The sequence below is a fragment of the Malaclemys terrapin genome, chromosome 2, assembly GCF_027887155.1.
Source record: "Malaclemys terrapin pileata isolate rMalTer1 chromosome 2, rMalTer1.hap1, whole genome shotgun sequence".
Lineage (NCBI taxonomy): Eukaryota > Metazoa > Chordata > Testudines > Emydidae > Malaclemys > Malaclemys terrapin.
The window spans coordinates 265,618,051-265,636,525 of NC_071506.1; the positions used below are offsets into that span (position 1 = coordinate 265,618,051).

The window sequence follows — 18,475 nt, forward strand, 5'->3', positions numbered from 1 at the left end:
TCATGCTTTAAACATTAGTTCAAGTAAAATAGCTATTATTGTACAAAACTTCAAAAATAATTGTAGCAGCTTTTAAAAATTATGTTTATTTGATACTGATTTTTCCCAAAATCTTACATGAGCCAGCAATCCTAGCCAGATTCTTATCAGGCTGAGTTACTTTGTACAAAGCAATATTTAAAAGTAAGGGCAGAGAAGTAAAAGTTTCCTGTTCCCACTTAGGAAAAATAATCGTAATTTATTTCTATATATATTTTAAAGATGTATATATGTATGCATTTTATTAGTATCCCTCTCTTCAACTCTTCATATTTTCCCTGTCTTCTTGGGGATTGATCCTGTAAGGTGCTGACTGTTCTAGCCCTGAGTCAGCAAAACATTTAAGCATATGCTTAATTTTAAGCATATGAGTAATCCAGTTGACTTAAATAGGAACAGAATTTGACCATCTACAACAGCTTGATGCTGCATTGGCTCCCTGCAGAGAATTCCCATTGTTGACACTGTGCCTTGTTGTGATTTACACTGAGACCATTTTACTCTTCCCTGACAGTGTTAAAGGACTTTGGAGTGGTCACTCCACTGTAAAGAGTCACTCACTGTGAGGCCTCTTTCCACTGCCAGAACAGGTAAAAAAAAAGTATTTGTGTAAATAAAAATCAGGCATAACGCAAGTTTCTCGCTGACAGCAATAACAAATTCATGCTCTAATGGAGGTGTAAAGATAAGCAAAAAAAAAAAACTTTAACAAAAAGACAGATTCAGTGTAATGTTGCCATCTTATAACAGCAAGAAAAAGCAAACGTCATTTAATTTACTCACTTATCGGACTGGATAATTTGTTTGGCTACAGGACACAAGTCGTTTTCCAGTAGATCCCAAATGTAAACTGTAGATGATGCATCCAGGACAAAAAACACAGCAGGTCTTGTGAGAGCCCACTGGAGGGTAATAACTGGCTGGCCATTTGTGCTGTCATTCCACTGTATGAGGGGATGCTCTGAAGTCATTTGGTGCAATCTAATACTTCCATCTGAACATCCAACCTGTACAGCAACACAAAGAAAAATCTTATCTGGGAAAGAAACAAACTAATTAAAATTGAAGTTACAATCCTATTGTTGAAAAGGTCAGTTATGTTGTTCAACTATACTGTATTTAGCTTTGGTCTTTAGAATAAAAACCCAGTTATCTGATTTATGTGTCACTATAATACTTCAGTGTGTGGATATCAGGAATTACCCAATTTTTAATTTTTGGTATGGTTTCAAGTTTCAGTGGTAACACCATACAGAGCATACTGCAATATCTCAATCTGGAGGTCACAAAGACATAGTGGGATGAAATCTACATCAATAGGAAAATCTGCAACCTCCTAGCAAGATACAGACAAAATAACTCTCCTGGCTGCTTCTACTGAGTCACAGAAGTAACCAAGGATTCAAATGGACCCCCAGATTGCAAATCTCACTAAGGCCTTGATCCTGCACTATTGAAGTCAATAGGAGCTTGGCCTGACTTCTCTGACCATCTTACCATAAATATATGGGTGACATTCAACTCCGTTGCTTTCATTAAACATGAGTAGTTTGATGCCTTCCCTATTTTAGCTGTCTGGATTATAGCAAACTGGCTAAAGCTTATTCTAGACAAGTCAATGGTAACGCTGATGGATAGAACAAAGTATCTGAAGGAAGTGATGAAAGGGATATGTGTCTCATTATTGAAGGTGTGCATGAATTCGGTCCTTAAGGTCTGATTCTGCCAAGCCACCTACTATCTTCCTCATTTCCTCACATACACATTGTAGAAGAGGAGAGAAAGAATAGAAATGTGCTGTATTCTGGAGGGCAACGCCCTTAGAACAGATGATTCTCAGTGTGGGTTTTCTCCAACAGGAAGGAACAGGTCTCATAAAATATAACTCTGTTCTTGCTAGTGTCCATGAGAACCTCAGGTCAGCAATATTCAAAGTTATTGACAAATCAAAAAGAATCAGCATGCCCATCCTTGTCCACTCTTATGAGATGGACCGATGCGTCCAGCATAGTCCTCAGACCACATACAAGCCTAACGTTGGTCTGAACGGTGTGAAGGAAGTCAAATGACTCCAGCTGCTTTGCCACAACGGCCACAATAACCTTTCCCAAACAAGGAAGGATAGGTATGGAATGATAATTGTCCATGCCACAAATGCTTTCTAAAAAAAAGGATTAACTGCTTTTTTATGGAAGTAATATTAATATCTCCCAATAAAGGTCCAAATCCCTTTTTCTCCCCACCCCTGTATGTGCTTTTACTAGCCACAGGTCCATCTAACAAGTTACAGGCTAAAGATCTCATAGTACTTCCAGTACCACAATGAGCTAAATCAACTAAAATTAAAGCAGGCTTCATTTTGCATTTGTTTTCATCCAAAATTACTCTATATTTATAGATTTGGATAATACAGTCTGAATCTGACCAAATTTATCCCAGACAAAGGCGGAAAATCCCATGGAGTAAGAACGTCAGTTCTGGTTCTGGGCAGAAGCAGTACAGAATGTGTATGTTTGTTGGCCAAATATCAGCCTGATTTACAATCTGTGCAATCCCACTGAAGTGATGTAAATCGGGGCAGATATGACATTATCATAGAGTAGTTCAAACATAATTAAGTATCTGGATAACTAGACATGAAATCCTATTGTAATCATTTTAAACTAGTGTTGAGTAAACTTTCACAAGAGACAGATAATTTTTGTGCATGTGTCCATGCTATCTACAAAAGGGAAACAACCCAGACTGAGGTATGGGATAAGATAAGAGTGCAGAAACAGGTTACCTAGTTCATGATACAAACTAACAATGGTCCTCGTCTTACTGAGAGTGGGAAATACATTCTAAGGATAATCAGCTGTGCTGGGATTGTCACTCTGTTTCTGCAAGCCAGCTGCTTTATCTCTCAGCATATGATGAGTTCAATCAGTAATATACAATACTTGTTTGCCACCTCTCAAGAAGGTTCTGAATTGGGAATGTAAATTGAGTGTTATTACATGTGTCAAGTTAGAACTCTTAGAAATTCCCCACCCCAAATAATTTAAAATTAAACTATTGTTAGAAAAAAACCTTCCATACCAAAAATATTGGCTTTCCAAAAGGGGAGAAATCAACTGCATTAGCTCTTATTGATCTTGGTCCACCCTGCTGGGGTTTGAACAGCTTTGGAGGTACTCTTAAATCATGTCTTGCACCATGACTTACCACACCCTGTTAATAAAAGAAACAAAACAAAAACAAATCATTTGTATCATCAGCATTAATATTAAATAAAAACCTATGTATGGCAATTTACATAGAGCTGCTGCACTTAAAGGTCAGTACTAATTAGAATAAAACTATTTTTAATAATATCAAACAGTAAATATTTACATATGTAGTGCCCATATAATTCCAAAGACAATATACAGCTTTATCATTACAGTAATTGGAGAGGAGAGAATAATGCAATGAAATTTAGAACGTTACTCACAATGTCTGTTCCGACAATGAAATGATTAGGATTAGAAGGCAGAAACTTAATATTCAGTGTTTGAGGTGTCCTCAGGCATAGGATATCTTTTGGGAAAAGGCTGAGGAAATGCAAATGAAAAAGATAATATAAATAACCAGGAACTGTTCTCCCAAAGCAATGCAAGTATATACTGCATCCTGTGACTACAACAACTAGAAGGTAGTGTTGGTTCTGAGTGTTAAATATTTGTTTAAAACACTTGGCCACATTAATCTATCTATGCACAGTAAGAGGCAGAATATAAAAATTTTAAACTGGAAGGTCTTCCATATTTTAACATGTTAATGGACATCTCTGGCAAAAGAGAACTATTGAAAATCCTGATCAATATATATTAGATAACAATAATGTGCCCAGTTCCAGGGGAGAATTAACTCAATGAGTTATAAATACGCAATTTAATGGATAAATACTGTATTCTTACCTGCTATTCAACTGAACAGTAGAGCTATGTACTAACTTTACTTTCCCCCCTGGAATTAAACCTGAAATGATAAATAATTATTCTTTAAACCAGGGCCTCAAATTTCAATAAAATATCAAGAATCACATATTGTTGAATTAAATAGAATGTATTAAAAAAAACTATGTTAAAACAGAATTAAGATTCCAATTAATAAACATAGGGAAGTTCACAGTTAAAGCATTGTCCTTAAAGATGAGACAAGCTGAAATGCGTTATTGAGAAACATTATTGGCTACAGAATTCAAATCCTAAAAAGTTGTAATTATTGTTGGAAATGGGAGGAAGAAGGGAAAAGAGAGAAATGGACATTTTAATTCTAAAATTATAATCTCTAGAACTTCAACTGAATTACCATCTGTATTAGTTCTACAGGTCTTCTCTTTTTGATAATATGCAATATCACATCATAACATTACTATACAAAGACCAATTATGGAAATGACACATTTATATCATTAGCACCATTGGTAATAAAATACACCTTACACAGTAAAGATAACATGTAATAATATTACCAAGAACACTGCTACCATACTGTATTAATTCTAAAAGAGAACTGCACCGGCAACTGAATTTTTCTTATTGTAAAGGAACATTCCAAAGAGAAAAATAAATGCTGGGGCCGGTATGCTGAACTGGCACAACTGTGTTTGACACAACTCCATGGCTTTTAAACTGCACAATTCTACAGATACACAAAATATCCAGATTCAGCAAATTACGCAGCTCCGCAGTCCTATAGCAGCTTATGAAACTAAAAACTTCATCCACATTTTTATTGCAGCTGTGCAGAAGCATAGTTTTATTATTATAAAGCTTATAGATTTATTTTTAAATGTAGTGTTTTTAAACAGGTTGGGGTTGTTTATTTTTTCAGACTTACCAGATGATTAGTCCTTACTGAGTACAAGGGACATATAAATGATACAGTTTTAAAAATTCAGCCTTTTTTAAGCTATCGATAAACATAAGTCCTAATTTATTCAAAGTGGAGAATGTGTATTTTCAGATAACCTGAAAATGGCTGAATGTATCTTGTTCAATTTTGGGAGGAAAATGTGATCTTTGGTCTGAAACCAAATAGAGCAAGTTTCAGCCCCAAAGGAGAGTTTCTGAGACAGTTATAAGAATGCAAATGGGGGCTGCTTTGGAAGTGAAGTTACTAAAGAAAGAGCGGGTGGATTGATGAGGATATCTATTCCAGTGATGATGAAGGAAGAACTGCCAGAGAGCTTGAGAAAAGTGTAAGAAATAAGGTGCCCCTGAAGGGAAGAGCTGGCAGGGCAGTAAGGGGATGGCTGTTCTGATAGCAGGGATGAGAGAGCTCCCAAAACACAATATATAAACCCAAATTCAGATCCAGATTCTGCATAAACGCAAAATGGCACTAGCGCTCTTGTCTTCCTACAAATTCCCGGAGTGTTCCCTCACTGACTGAACTGCCCTCCCAATGACCTCTTTCTCCCTTCCACTCAAAAACAGATTGCTTTATTAATTGTTCCTCTCATGTACAGTACTTACCTAAATCACTTTGTGAACCAGCCAAATCCACTTTTTGTAATTCAACTGCTACCTAAAAAAGGACAATGAATCAAAATGAGCAAATATTGAATACTAAGAAAACCTACACTGACATTCTAGGTTCCCTGTCACTGCTCTGTGTAAGCATCCCTGAGCATCTAGTACTAGCTCATGCGGAAGTCCCTATGTCTCAACTGAATACTGTCAAATATATAACTGGAATCAGTCTGGCTCACCTGAGTGTTAGTATAAGTATTAGAACTATAAGAACGTGTTTAGTGTTTAAACTTTATTGAATGCTTGTGAATTGCTGCATGCATTCATCTCACTTATAACGTCTGTATTCCATATTGTAAGGTAATAGTTGAGTGGTTGTATTGTGAGCCTCTGTGTAAATCACCAGACATGGGAGAGACATTAATTAGTGTGAAGGGCTTCTCTTCAACAGAAGGTGTTACATCCTTTCCAACAGGAAAGGTCCATCAATATCAGACAGACTATTGTGGGATGTTAAAGAGGACAAAAGACATTTGTTGTTTTGCTCTCTTCCACCCTGCCCATGAAGATGAATCATGCAAGTTGATTCCTCCCATCAACTCAGTTTGCAGCTCGGAGCACTTGGCAGGAGGGGAATTAAAAACCCCAAACAAAAGGAATAAGGTACCTCTATGCTGTTTGGACTTTGGAGGGCCAACTGTTTCTAGGGATAATCAAGAGATCCTCAGCTGCTTAGTCTGGGTTAGCTCTAAAGGACATATGGAGCTTGCTGATTATAGACGCTTCTATTACCTTTTGAAATTTAAGATTGTAACTCATGTGTATATATGTTTACCTGTTTTAAACTGGTAAATTACTCTCGTTTCCTTTTCCTATTTAATACATCTTTCTATAATATTGTCTTTGGTCTGAGATGTAAGGTGCAACTGACCTGGGGAAAGTGACTGGTCCTTTGGGACTGGGAGAAAAATCTGAATATTGCTGTGATTCTTCGTAGAAGGGATCATCTATCACAAAGGTAGGCTCACCTGATTGGTAAGACAGATCAGAGTACCCAAGGGGATTGTCTATGACTCCATGTTAAAGCTGTTATAGTGCCTCAAGAATTTACATTTGATAATTGGTTGGTGAAATCTAAGGCCTGGGCTACACTAGTGGGGGGGTTCGAACTAAGATACGCAACTTCAGCTACGCTATTCACGTAGCTGAAGTCGAAGTATCTTAGTTCGACTTACATGGCCGTCCTCATGGTGGTGAGTCAACCGCCGCAGCTCCCCCATCAACTCCGCTTACTCCTCCTGCCGAGGTGGAGTACAGGCGTCGATTCGGGGATCGATTTATCGCGTTTAGACCCTCGATACATTGCGGGTAGTATAGACGTACCCTAAGTATAGAACTCACAACCAATTTGGGGTTTGTGTCCTGGATTTTAATATTCTGCACTGAGATTGGTATTCATGCACTTGAGTCACTGCAGGCTGCATTACAGTATCTATATCAGAACTGAGACTAACATTATAATGACAATGTGCGGATTTTTTGCCCTGCCCTGCTCCTTTGCACTGCTCGTGCAGAAAAATGGAGGCTAGAAGAGAGGCTTCAAGTCCCCTGCTGGGGATTCCCTGGTGTGAGGCAGTCACCAGTGGATAGGCAGCTAGCAGAGCCAGTTCCTATACTACGCACCCCAGAGACCTTGGCACAGGGAGCATGTCAGGGCAAGGAGGAAGAGTAGCTGAAGTGTGATATGTTCCAACAATCCCCAGCTGATAGATGGAGATAGTTGTCAGCTGAAACAAGCTCTAGCCTATAGCTGGTATGTGTGGGCAGAGAATCAGGGATGGCCCTTACCCTACCCCCCAATCCCATGCTGTGCCCAAGGTAAACTAGATGTAGCAGATAATTTGGCCCTATATATTTTTTCCTCTGGTTGGGCTCAATCCCGTTCCCCATGAAATTAGTAGGAGCTTTGCTAGGTTCGAACTGGTTATACAGAGATGAAACACTATATATCCCCTTATTAATCCACTAGTTCCCCAAAATTAATCTGATTGCAATAATAGGAACTAGCAAACAATAGGATTAGGCTGATACTTAGGATAAAGTAGAAATATTTCTAGTTTATCAGCATTAGGCTTAAAAATTAACAAGAAAAAGAGACTTCAGCACATTAATTAGAATAGTGGTTCTCAAACTATTGTACTGGTGACCTCTTTCACATAGCAAGCCTCTGAATGCGACCCCCTTTAATAATTAAAAATACTTGTTTATATATTTAACACTATTATAAATGCTGGAGGCAAAGTGGGGTTTGAGGTGGAGGCTGACACCTCACGACCCACTGAGGGGTCCTGACCCCCAATTTGAGAACCCCTGAATTAGAAAGTAGTAGAAAGACAAATATACGTATCATCCACAAAATGGGGTTACTAATCTGCCTATAATATTTTCTGACTAGGAAATCAAAACATTACCACAGCTTGGCTATTCTTCGTGTGAAAAATATTTTCAAAAAGATTGAAGATGCCTCCAAGACGTTATAAGTGTGGCTTCCCACCTCAGTTTCAGTGACTGATTGTCACACCCATAGTGATCTAAAGTGAATGAAGTGGGTAGGCAAATGTGGATCAACAGAGATTTCCCAAGAAACAGATAAACGTGATCAAGGTTCCCATAAGGCAGCACTGTTGATTGATTTGACCACATAGATCACATACCTATCAATAGTTCTGCTTGATTGGAACTTTGTGGTGTTTAGGGAGCCAAGTCATAGCATTTCTGGGAGAATGACAATAAAACGGCTAATGTTGCCACATTTTTCGGAAGAAACTCTAACCTGAAATCTTGGAAATGTGAAGGATGCCGCATTTTTATAGAAAAAAATTATCATTTCAAAAGTGCAATATTCCTGCTTTTCATACATATTTATTTACTCACCCACAGATTGAGAGTTCCGTTTTCATCCATTGAAGCTATCTGGAACGACAGGCCTGACATTTCTAGGGGGGGAAAGTATAATAATACAGTACTAATAACAACGTACATTTATATAGTACCTTCATCCTGAATTATACCAAAGAGTTTAAATATTTACCAAATTGCTATATTAACTATGGGCCCTATGCGGCTCTTCTGTGTGCTGCATAACAGGGAGGAAAGTGCCCTAATCCCATTAAAGGAAAGAAGAGGAGTCAAACTGGATACTCTCTCTTTCACCAAGAAGTCCAAGGCTGCCCTTCTGCACCTTTCTACATGTTTGGGTTCTGCAGGGATTTGGGGGCAGAATGAGAAGTGGGAATAGGCCAAATTAGATAACAGCTGGACTGTGCAGAATGCTCTTCTCTCGACCCTGTGGGTTTTAGAATAATAATTTGCATTTAGTCCAGCTATGTCTTCTACTACACACCCTGGTGGAGTTTGGGGCAGCATCAAAAGTAACATGTTTCCTGAGGTAGCAGTGTTTCTAGGGGAGGTGGGTCATTAGGCAATTTAGGGTAAGGGTACAGAAAGAGGTGCCAGGATCAGTGGCACATTGCGGGTGGTATCAGAAACAAACCTCTCCACAGCTCAGATGGTCTCACCTCTTAACTGAGGGATAATATTTGGTAGAGACTCCGTAAGGTTCACCTTATGGAGTGTCTTGGACCATCTTTCCCCATCTTGTGGCACCTTAGAGACTAACAAGTTTATTTCAGCATAAGCTTTCGTGGGCTACGGCTCACTTCTTCAGATGCATAGAATGGAACACACAGACAGAAGATATTTATATATACAGAGAACATGAAAAGGTGGAAGTACCCATATCAACTATAAGAGGCTAATCAACTGAGATGAGCTATCAGCAGCAGAAGAAAAAAAAAACCTTTGAAGTGATAATCGAGATGACCCATAGAAGGTGTGAGGAGAACTTAACATGGGGAAAAAGATTCAATTAGTGTAATGACCCAAACATTCCCAGTCTCTGTTTAAACCTAAGTTAATTGTATCTAATTTGCATATTAATTCGAGTTCAGCCGTCTTCGGAGTCTGTTTTTTTTCTCCTGAAGTTTTTTTGTTGCAAAATTGTCACCCCTCTTCCATGTACATTGGCCAAACTGGACAGTCTCTACGCAAAAGAATAAATGGACACAAATCTGACATCAGGAATCATAACATTCAAAAACCAGTGGGAGAACACTTCAACCTCTCTAACCACTCAGTGACAGACTTGAAGGTGACAATTTTGCAACAAAAAAGCTTCAAAAACAGACTCCAAAGAGAGACTGCTGAACTCGAATTAATATGCAAATTAGATACAATTAACTTAGGTTTAAACAGAGACTGGGAATGGTTAGGTCATTACACTAATTGAATCTTTTTCCCCATGCTAAGTTCTCCTCACACCTTCTAGGGTCATCTCGATTATCACTTCAAAGGTTTTTTTTTTCTTCTGCTGCTGATAGCTCATCTCAATTGATTGGCCTCTTACAGTTGGTATGTGTACTTCCACCTTTTCATGTTCTCTGTATGTATAAATATCTTCTGTCTCTGTGTTCCATTCTATGCATCCGAAGAAGTGAGCTGTAGCCCACGAAAGCTTAGGCTGAAATAAATTTGTTAGTCTCTAAGGTGCCACAAGTACTCCTGTTCTTTTTGCGGATACAGACTAACACGGCTGCTACTTTGAAACCTTTCCCCATTTTGTGCATTTTACCATGGGAAGATACAATACTGCCCTGCATCAGGAGCGGCGCCAGGGTTTTTGGCACCCTAGGCGGGGGTCCTTCTGCACTCCCGCGTCGTCGTCAATTCTGCAGCAGGGGGGTCCTTCCACGCTCCCAGTCTTTGGGGCACTTAGGTGGTGGGTCCTGGAGCAAGTGAAGGACCCGCCGCAGAATTGCCGCCGAAGACCCGGAGCGCGGAAGGACCCCCGCCACCGAATTGCCGCCCCCCCAAATCCTGGTGCCCTAGGCGACCACCTAGGTCGCCTGAATGGAAGCGCCAGCCCTGCCCTGCATACAGGGAGCATGACAGAAATACACTCACATTTGCGGTAAAAGAGCATACACTAACAATGCATAATAGTTTAGGGCAGAATATGAAGAATAATGCTATATCCAAATGGAAATACAGGGGACTTTAAGAAGGCAGAATGCAGTTATGAATTGGAATTTGGCTAGGACCAGGGATTAATACCCTTGTAAAATGTCTAGTATAACAGCTATTTATTTAAAGAAATTATCACATTTATTGATCCTTTGTAGAGCAGTTCACATACCTTCTTGAGAAGATAGGTGTGAGAGCCCATAATTCTGTTCCTTATAGACAGATGTTGAGACAGGTTCTATTGCCAGTACAGGATATGTGTGGTTTAATGAGGAGAGGACACCATCTGTAGTTAAGAAATTAACAATCACTGTACTATTTTCAATAACAACAACAAACCCTACACATTTTCAGATTATTGTTTTAGGATTTAGTGATTACTAATCAGGAATGACAAATAATGAATTTAATCAAAAATTAAAAACACAATTCTGCAAAATATAGTTCTTAAGTTAACAAAATAGTAGTGGTAAATTGTTTTCTATTATTTGTTTTTATTTTTCACAATACGAAACGTTGCAGCATCATTTGCACCATGGCTTCAGCCATTTCATTCATAAAAACCTGTTTTTCCAAGCGTTTGTAACTCTGCTGTTAAAATTTGCTCCATACCTAGAACTCAGTCAAGGATGAAAGTTTATGGAAAAAATATGGAGAAAATCTGTTTGAGTATTTATGCAGTTACATGATAAAAAAGAAGACAGAGCTTCATTTTAAGGTGTTTTTAGTGCTGGTTGTTAGTAGCTAGATTTTGATCATGGACCCTGCAGAACAGGTGGCTGCAGACAATCCCAACATAAAGCAGAAGCTGAAAACCCTTACGAGGTGGTTCTTAATCTAATCTGAGTAGTGGCAGAACAGGGAGCACAGGACCCTGTGGAACGAATACATACAGCTGGAAGGATCCATCCAAGTTACAGTCTCAATGAGGGAAGCAAAAACTGAATAAATATCTAGAACATTTTATGGCTTTTGTGGCTTTAGAATCATAGGACTGGAAGGGACCTCGAGAGGTCATCTAGTCCAGTCCCTTGCACTCATGGCAGGACTAAGTATCATCTAGACCATCCCTGACAGGTGTTTGTCTAACTTGCTCTTTAAAATCTCCAATGATGGAGATTCCACAACCTCCCTAGGCAGTTTATTCCAGTGCTTAACCATCCTGAGATTAGGAAATTTTTCCTAATGTCCAACCTAAACCTCCCTTTCTGCAATTTAAGCCCATTGCTTCTTGTCCTATCCTCAGAGGTTAAGAAGAACAAGTTTTCTCCCTCCTCTTTGTAATAACCTTTTATGTACTTGAAAACTATTATAATGTCCCCTCTCAGTCTTCTCTTCTTTAGACTAAACAAACCCAGTGTTTTCAATCTTCCCTCATAGGTCATGTTTTCTAAACCTTTAGTAATTTTTGTTGCTCTTCCCTGGACTTTCTTCAATTTGTCCACATCTTTCTTGAAGTGTGGTGCCCAGAACTGGACACAGTACTCCAGTTGAGGCCTAATCAGCATAGAGTAGAGTGGAAGAATTACTTCTTGTGTCTTGCTTGCACACTCCTACTAATACATCCCAGAATGCTGTTCACTTTTTTTATAACATTGTTACACTTTTGACTCATATTTAGCCTGTGGTCCACTATGATCCCCAGATCCCTTTCTGCAGTACTCTTTCCTAGGCAGTCATTTCCTATTTTGTATGTGTGCAACTGATTGTTCCTTCCTAAATGGAGTACTTTGCATTTATCCTTACTGAATTTCATCCTATTTACTTCAGACCATTTCTCCAGTTTGTCCAGATCATTTTGAATTATAATCCTATCCTCCAAAGCACTTGCAACCCCTCCCAGCTCGATATCATCCGCAAACTTTACAAGTGTACTCTCTATGCCATTATCTAAATCACTGATGAAGATATTGAACAGAGCCGGACCCAGAACTGATCCCTGCAGGACCTCATTCGTTATGCCCTTCCAGGATGACTGTGAACCACTTATAACTACTCTCTGGGAACAGTTTTCCAACCAGTTATGCACCTACCTTATAGTAACTCCATCTAAGTTGCATTTCCCTAGTTTGTTTATGAGAAGGATAGTTTGCTCTCGTGGCCTTAATAATGTCTCTTTGAAAAACTGCCAACTGTCTTCAATTGTTTTTCCCCTTAGACTTGCTTCCCATGGGATCTTACCTACCAACTCCCTGAGTTTGCTAAAGTCTGCCTTCTTGAAATCCATTATCTTTATTTTGCTGTTCTCCCTCCTACCATTCCTTAGAATCATGAACTCTACCATTTCAAGATCACTTTAACCTAAGCTGCCTTCTACTTTTAAATTCTCAACCAGTTCCTCCCTATTTGTCAAAATCAAATCTAGAACAGCCTCCCCATAGTAGCTTTCTCCACCTTCTGAAATAAAAATGCCTTTAGATGCCTTCCTTTTATTAAATCTTTAGATATGATATATTCACAATCTGTAAACCCAAAACAGTTCAGGGTTTTTTTTCAGAATTAAACATAGCATTGACTATGAAAATCTCCAGTGAAAAAGACCATCAACATTGTTGAGCTATACATAAGAACTCTCTTTTGAAAAAGCAACAAGAAAATGGACTAAGACTATATCCCAGGACTAAAACCAAAACAACATCTAGCAACATGAAGGAAGAGTAAATTAGCTAGGACTGACCATATAACATTTTGTAATAGAAAATATCACACTGATTAATGTTTGAGTAATAAAGTTAGTTTTAAAAAAATCCACCAGCCTTAAAGTTCAACGGTAAATGACCCAAATTGTAATGAGAAACGGAGAGTCAGCATATGATTAACTAAACTTACCTTTGCCTTTTGTCTTCTTGATGCCCAGTCTTACTGAATCTCATTCCATGTTTTGTTCTAGATTGTGCTGTGCTGATAATGGTACATCAACCATGTTGGAACATGTATTTATTTATTTTGAATTAGATCTAAAACAAAATGACTCCAGAGCTGTGGGTGTCCTTGATAGAGATTGTAGCGGGCAATAACCCCGCTCCTGCCCTGAAGGGCTTAAAACAGCCCTACGAGAGGGCTGTGGTGGGAAACCAGTAAGCCTGGGCTAATTCAGGAAGCAGCTGGGCCATGCCCCATTCAAGCTGCAGCTGGCCCTATAAAGGGGCTGCTAGGCTGGAGCTCAGGCAGAGTCTCTCTCTAGCTAGCTAGAGAGAGAGAGAGGCAGGCAGGCAGGCAGGTAGGCAGGCAGGTAGGCAGGCAGGCAGGCAGGCAGGCAGGCAGGTAGGTAGGCAGGCAGGCTAGCTAGCTAGCTAGCCAGCCTGCCTGCTGAAAAGGGTACCTGAGTGGAGCAGGGCTGGGGAAAGGCCAGAGGAGCTGGGGTGCTCCTGCCTAGAAAACCTCCAGGCTGCAGGCCTTGTTAAAGGCCGAGAAGGTACTGGGGTTGCAATGGGGAAGCCCAAGGGTAGAGGGAGGCAGCAGGTCCAAACCCCCGCTTGCCTGTGATGAATGGCTTGTAAACTCCAGTCTGCCCCAGTGAACGGGGGCTAGATGATGACTGGCAGTAACCTTGTACTGAGGTGAGGTGGGGATAGTGGGTGGGGGCTCCCCTGGGTGGGGAGACCCAGAAACTGTGGGGGTACTGCCAGGGGGCAGCTCACAAAGAAAGGGGCACCAGGGGCTGGGAGGGACACAGGGGCCAGCGAAAGGCGAGACACCGGCTGACAGAGGGCACTCCGGAGGCTGGAAAGCTAATTCCCTGGATGACCAGCAGGAGGCGCCGCGGCGGTAAGTCACACACCGTTACAGAGATCATACAGGCCTCCAGAAGGGTCATGTAGAAATGCCATTTTTATTACACTATTGATTTTGTAAAGTTTCTAAAATGTTATACCCATTTGGATTTAAAACCTTTTAAAATAAAATTTAAACTTTACAAAAACGTAGTAAAACAAACACCTGGCACTTACATTACTCCCTTGTTAACTCTACAGCAGCAGGTAATACACATTGTTCCCAGAATGGTATCAGACACACAAGCTTCCACTTATTTTTTTGTACAATGCTGACATTATTAAAGCTGCTGAATAAACAGTTATAATAATTGCAAGCCCCATCAGCATCAACAGAGGAGCAAATAAATCAGTGTTTTTTAATTGGGAAAGACAAAACTAGTAGAAAAATAATTCTTCCAGAGATGTTAAGTTTGTTTATGAAAAAGGAAGCAGTACACCAAAAAGAATAATCTTTAATTAGAAAATATTTACCATTTAATAAGATTTTAGAAGCAAATACATATTTAGAGTCATTTCATTATGTACCCCATTGTTGGAGATTATGATTTCCAAAGATTTGCTGCTGAAAATGAAATTGTCTCATTTAAGATAAAAGAGATCCAGCTCCAATAAGTGTGCAGTACTAAAATCCCTGTGTTGATATAAGCAATAAGCCCCAACAGGACGTACACACTTGGCTACTGCTGCATTGTGCAGCACAAGAGCAAAGATCTTCAGTCATTTAACAATTCCATCAACAGCCAAATAACGTATACCCCAGCATGATTATTACTGTTGGGTATGAAACATTAACAATCATCTAATTTTTAAAAATGAATTATTTCTCAATTTAGTTTCTATATTACAAAAATAGAACTAAAGTAGTGGGACTCAGGCCCTCTCATTATATTGCAAAGTAAGTAGATTAAAGGTGGGCTGTTGCTTTCAGGTGACTCCAATTCTGTGGTGCAATGTAACTCTAGATAAGGTAGGCCAATTTTCATATGAGGCTCAGGTAATCTAGAGTCTAAATTGACAGAATATACACTTTGTTCTGGCTCCTTCAACATATAAACTATACCAGTTTAAAATCACTCTAGGGTTACTTACCTACCTGATCCTGAAATTAAATCTACATGAGTAAACTCTTCATTTGCATGGAATCCCACTGACTTCAGTTGGGCTTTACACAAGCATAAGGATCTGCCCCTGCTGATCCAATTGCTGATCCTTAGACCCACACCTGCTTACCAATATGCAACTTACACGCCTTATATAAAACTTTTATCATCTCTGAATTTGGCCCGCTGCATTTAAGGGAGCCTGAGAAAATCTAAGTTGTTTTACTCATATGCCAAGGGGTTGGAAGAGGGGACACGGGGAAAAAACCCACTACAAAAGGTGGTAAGGAGGTTTAAGCAAAGTAGGTCACACACTCACACACACACACACTCTTGAACTTACACCTTATGCTAGCTTCTCAATGTGTAAGTAACAGCAACTTTGACTCTATTACACATCAGCAAATGACTGCAAGTAAGTTTAAAGGAATCTAACTGAGTCCCCCTTACTCCATCTTCCACAGCACCTCTGACTTTGGGCCTGTGTCTCCAAGACACTGGGGTGGGAGTGACGATCCTAGGAAACATTAGACCAACACACACATTTTTTTCAGTGATGTGATCCTCACTGTGCATTTACCTTGAATTAATGCCAGCATAAAAAGGCCTGACCTGACAATCAACCCATGTCAAAAGTCACACTCAAATTTTGAACAGTGCTAAACTCACAGACATGAGCAATGCAGGCTTATGTGGAAGTTTACTACGATTCTCTAAGACTTTATGTTGCTACAATGCCTGATAGATACATGGGCAATAAATGGTCATGGAGAGATAATCCCACCACAAATATTACAGTAATCAGATAAAATTCTGAGGTGATATAAGTTACACAGGTGGGATTTTCAGAAGTATTAGAATTAAGAGCACAAGTCTCATAGAGAGTCAATGGGACTTATGCTCTTAAGTCACTTAGGTGCTCCTGAAAATCCCACTCATGTCAATAAGTGGGGTTATAAATAGGAATAAGAGAAATCTAAGTGTATGCTAAGGTATATGAAGGAGTCAAAGTGAGTGTAAGGAAGGCTAAACTGATTTAGCTAATGACCTCATCTGGTCCTTCATTATGCAACTTAAAGTAATAGGGGAGTAGCCTATTTTAACTTACACTCCCCCATAAGGTATGTCTATGCTGTAGCTGGAGTGTGCTTCCCAGAGCAGTTAGACAGATGCTTTAACACACTAAAAATAGCAGTGCGGCTGTGGAGGCTTGGGCTAGCCACCCAGTATGTACCCAGGTGGTTGAGTATGATTATATTCGGATGGCTAGCCCAAACCACTGCTTATGGCCACACCGCTATTTTTAGTGTGCTAGCTAGAGCAGAGCTAGTTCATGTTTGTCTACCCATGCTGGGATGCATGCGTCCACCTGCAGTGGAGATATACGCTCAGTTGCTCTCCTGATATACCTCTCTATTCCAATCCTTTGGTGTGTAAATTAAGGCAACTGACATTCCTTTACACCCATTACTGATGTGTAACTTTTACCATTTTATATATCACCTCTGATTTGGCCAAACTAGGTTAGCAAGAAGCTAACATTTCTTATCATAATTTATGACACCTTAATTGAATGTGAAAAGATCATTCAAGACACATATCATACTAACCAGTAGAAAATGTTGGAGCTCTAAAAATCCAGTCAATTTCATTTAACTTCATACAGTGATGCATCCTTGAGTCTTCTCGGAGATCCCACACTACCAATGAACCATCCATTGTTCCAGCAAATACTAAAGTTGCTTTACTGGGACTAAAGCAGCAGCATGACACCTACAAGGTAGGAATAAATATACTAGGTTTATAATTGAAAGGGAGCTAAAGGCTTGATCTGTTCAATATATCTGTGTTCTTCCAACCCACATACGTCCAGTAAAGCTAGAGATGCTGGCTCCATGGCAGGCCAACGTAGGCTGCAGAAAACCTCCTATCTCCTCTCCAGAGCATTGCTGTATTGTCCCTACCCACAGTTGCAAAGCTGATAGGTATAACTCCATTGCATAGGAATGGCTGGAGAGACAGATGGCTCATTGAAATCTCTCGCCCAGATTTAAAAAAAAAAAAAAAAAAAGAAGAAATCTGTAAAATGGAGTCAGGGTGAACTTAGACCCTCTCTCAGCTCTCCAATATCAGAGTGTGGTGTGGAGTGGAGTGGAGTGGAGTGGAGTGGGGGTATTGTCTCACTCACTGGATTCAACTGTACAGGATTTATAAAGAAATTTTATATACAATACCAGGACAGAACAGCACAATATGCATCCAAAAATCATTCATTCAATAGGCAATTGTGTAATGACTAGGAACTGTACCTCTGCTTCACAAACTAAAACTTTCTGAGGACTGGAGGGCTGCCAGACATTCCATACACATACGATGTACTTCCTGTCCAATTGAATAGCTCCTGGCTTTTCAGGTAACCCGTGAACAGAAAGCAATGCCTGCCTCTGAACCTGAGAGACGTGCAAACAGGACACCTTTCGGCCTAAGTCAAAATAAAAAAGGAAAACTTGTTGAACATGAGAGAGAATAATTAGTTGCCACAGCCACAACCTAAGAAATTAACGAGTAATTTCAAAGAAAATTTTAATATTGCTGGCAGAATGCATTTGCTGCCAGAGCATGAAAGAAGAGGGCATAGAGAGAGGGAGAGAAAACCGTTCTCTCCTGTCCCAAAATTGGCTTTAAATGAGGAAAGTGAACAGGAATGGAGAGAAAACTGAGCCACTGCTCTGCTCACTGCCTGGCGGCAAAGAATCTGAAGAACTATTATTTTGAGCACAACCAAGCCCTGGCATTCTCATTAATAAGTCTGAGATGACTATGGTACATGCTGGAAGAGACACCAACATCTCAACCAGGGAATGGGCAGAAGAGGAAAGGGTACAGGATGTAGAAACGTAGGCATTTGTCAGAACAAAATTATTTTTTCTTGTATATCTCATGTTGTAGTAGGTCTTTCCTTCATCCAGTTATGACA

The 18,475-nt window shown here is 39.7% G+C and overlaps 1 protein-coding gene across 1 annotated transcript in view; it reads right to left on the reverse strand.

Annotated features, from left to right (window-relative positions):
- DYNC2I1 (dynein 2 intermediate chain 1) overlaps window positions 1-18,475 on the reverse strand; it is a 56,064-nt gene that overhangs the window by 1,054 nt on the left and 36,535 nt on the right. Inside the window, exons 16-24 of the mRNA XM_054021075.1 lie at window positions 17,808-17,980; window positions 17,109-17,271; window positions 10,795-10,908; window positions 8,475-8,536; window positions 5,544-5,595; window positions 3,981-4,041; window positions 3,515-3,614; window positions 3,121-3,252; window positions 823-1,046 (exon numbers count right to left, since the gene is read on the reverse strand). Of these exons, the coding sequence (XP_053877050.1) occupies window positions 823-1,046; window positions 3,121-3,252; window positions 3,515-3,614; window positions 3,981-4,041; window positions 5,544-5,595; window positions 8,475-8,536; window positions 10,795-10,908; window positions 17,109-17,271; window positions 17,808-17,980 (1,081 nt within the window). The remainder of the gene's footprint in view (window positions 1-822; window positions 1,047-3,120; window positions 3,253-3,514; window positions 3,615-3,980; window positions 4,042-5,543; window positions 5,596-8,474; window positions 8,537-10,794; window positions 10,909-17,108; window positions 17,272-17,807; window positions 17,981-18,475) is intronic.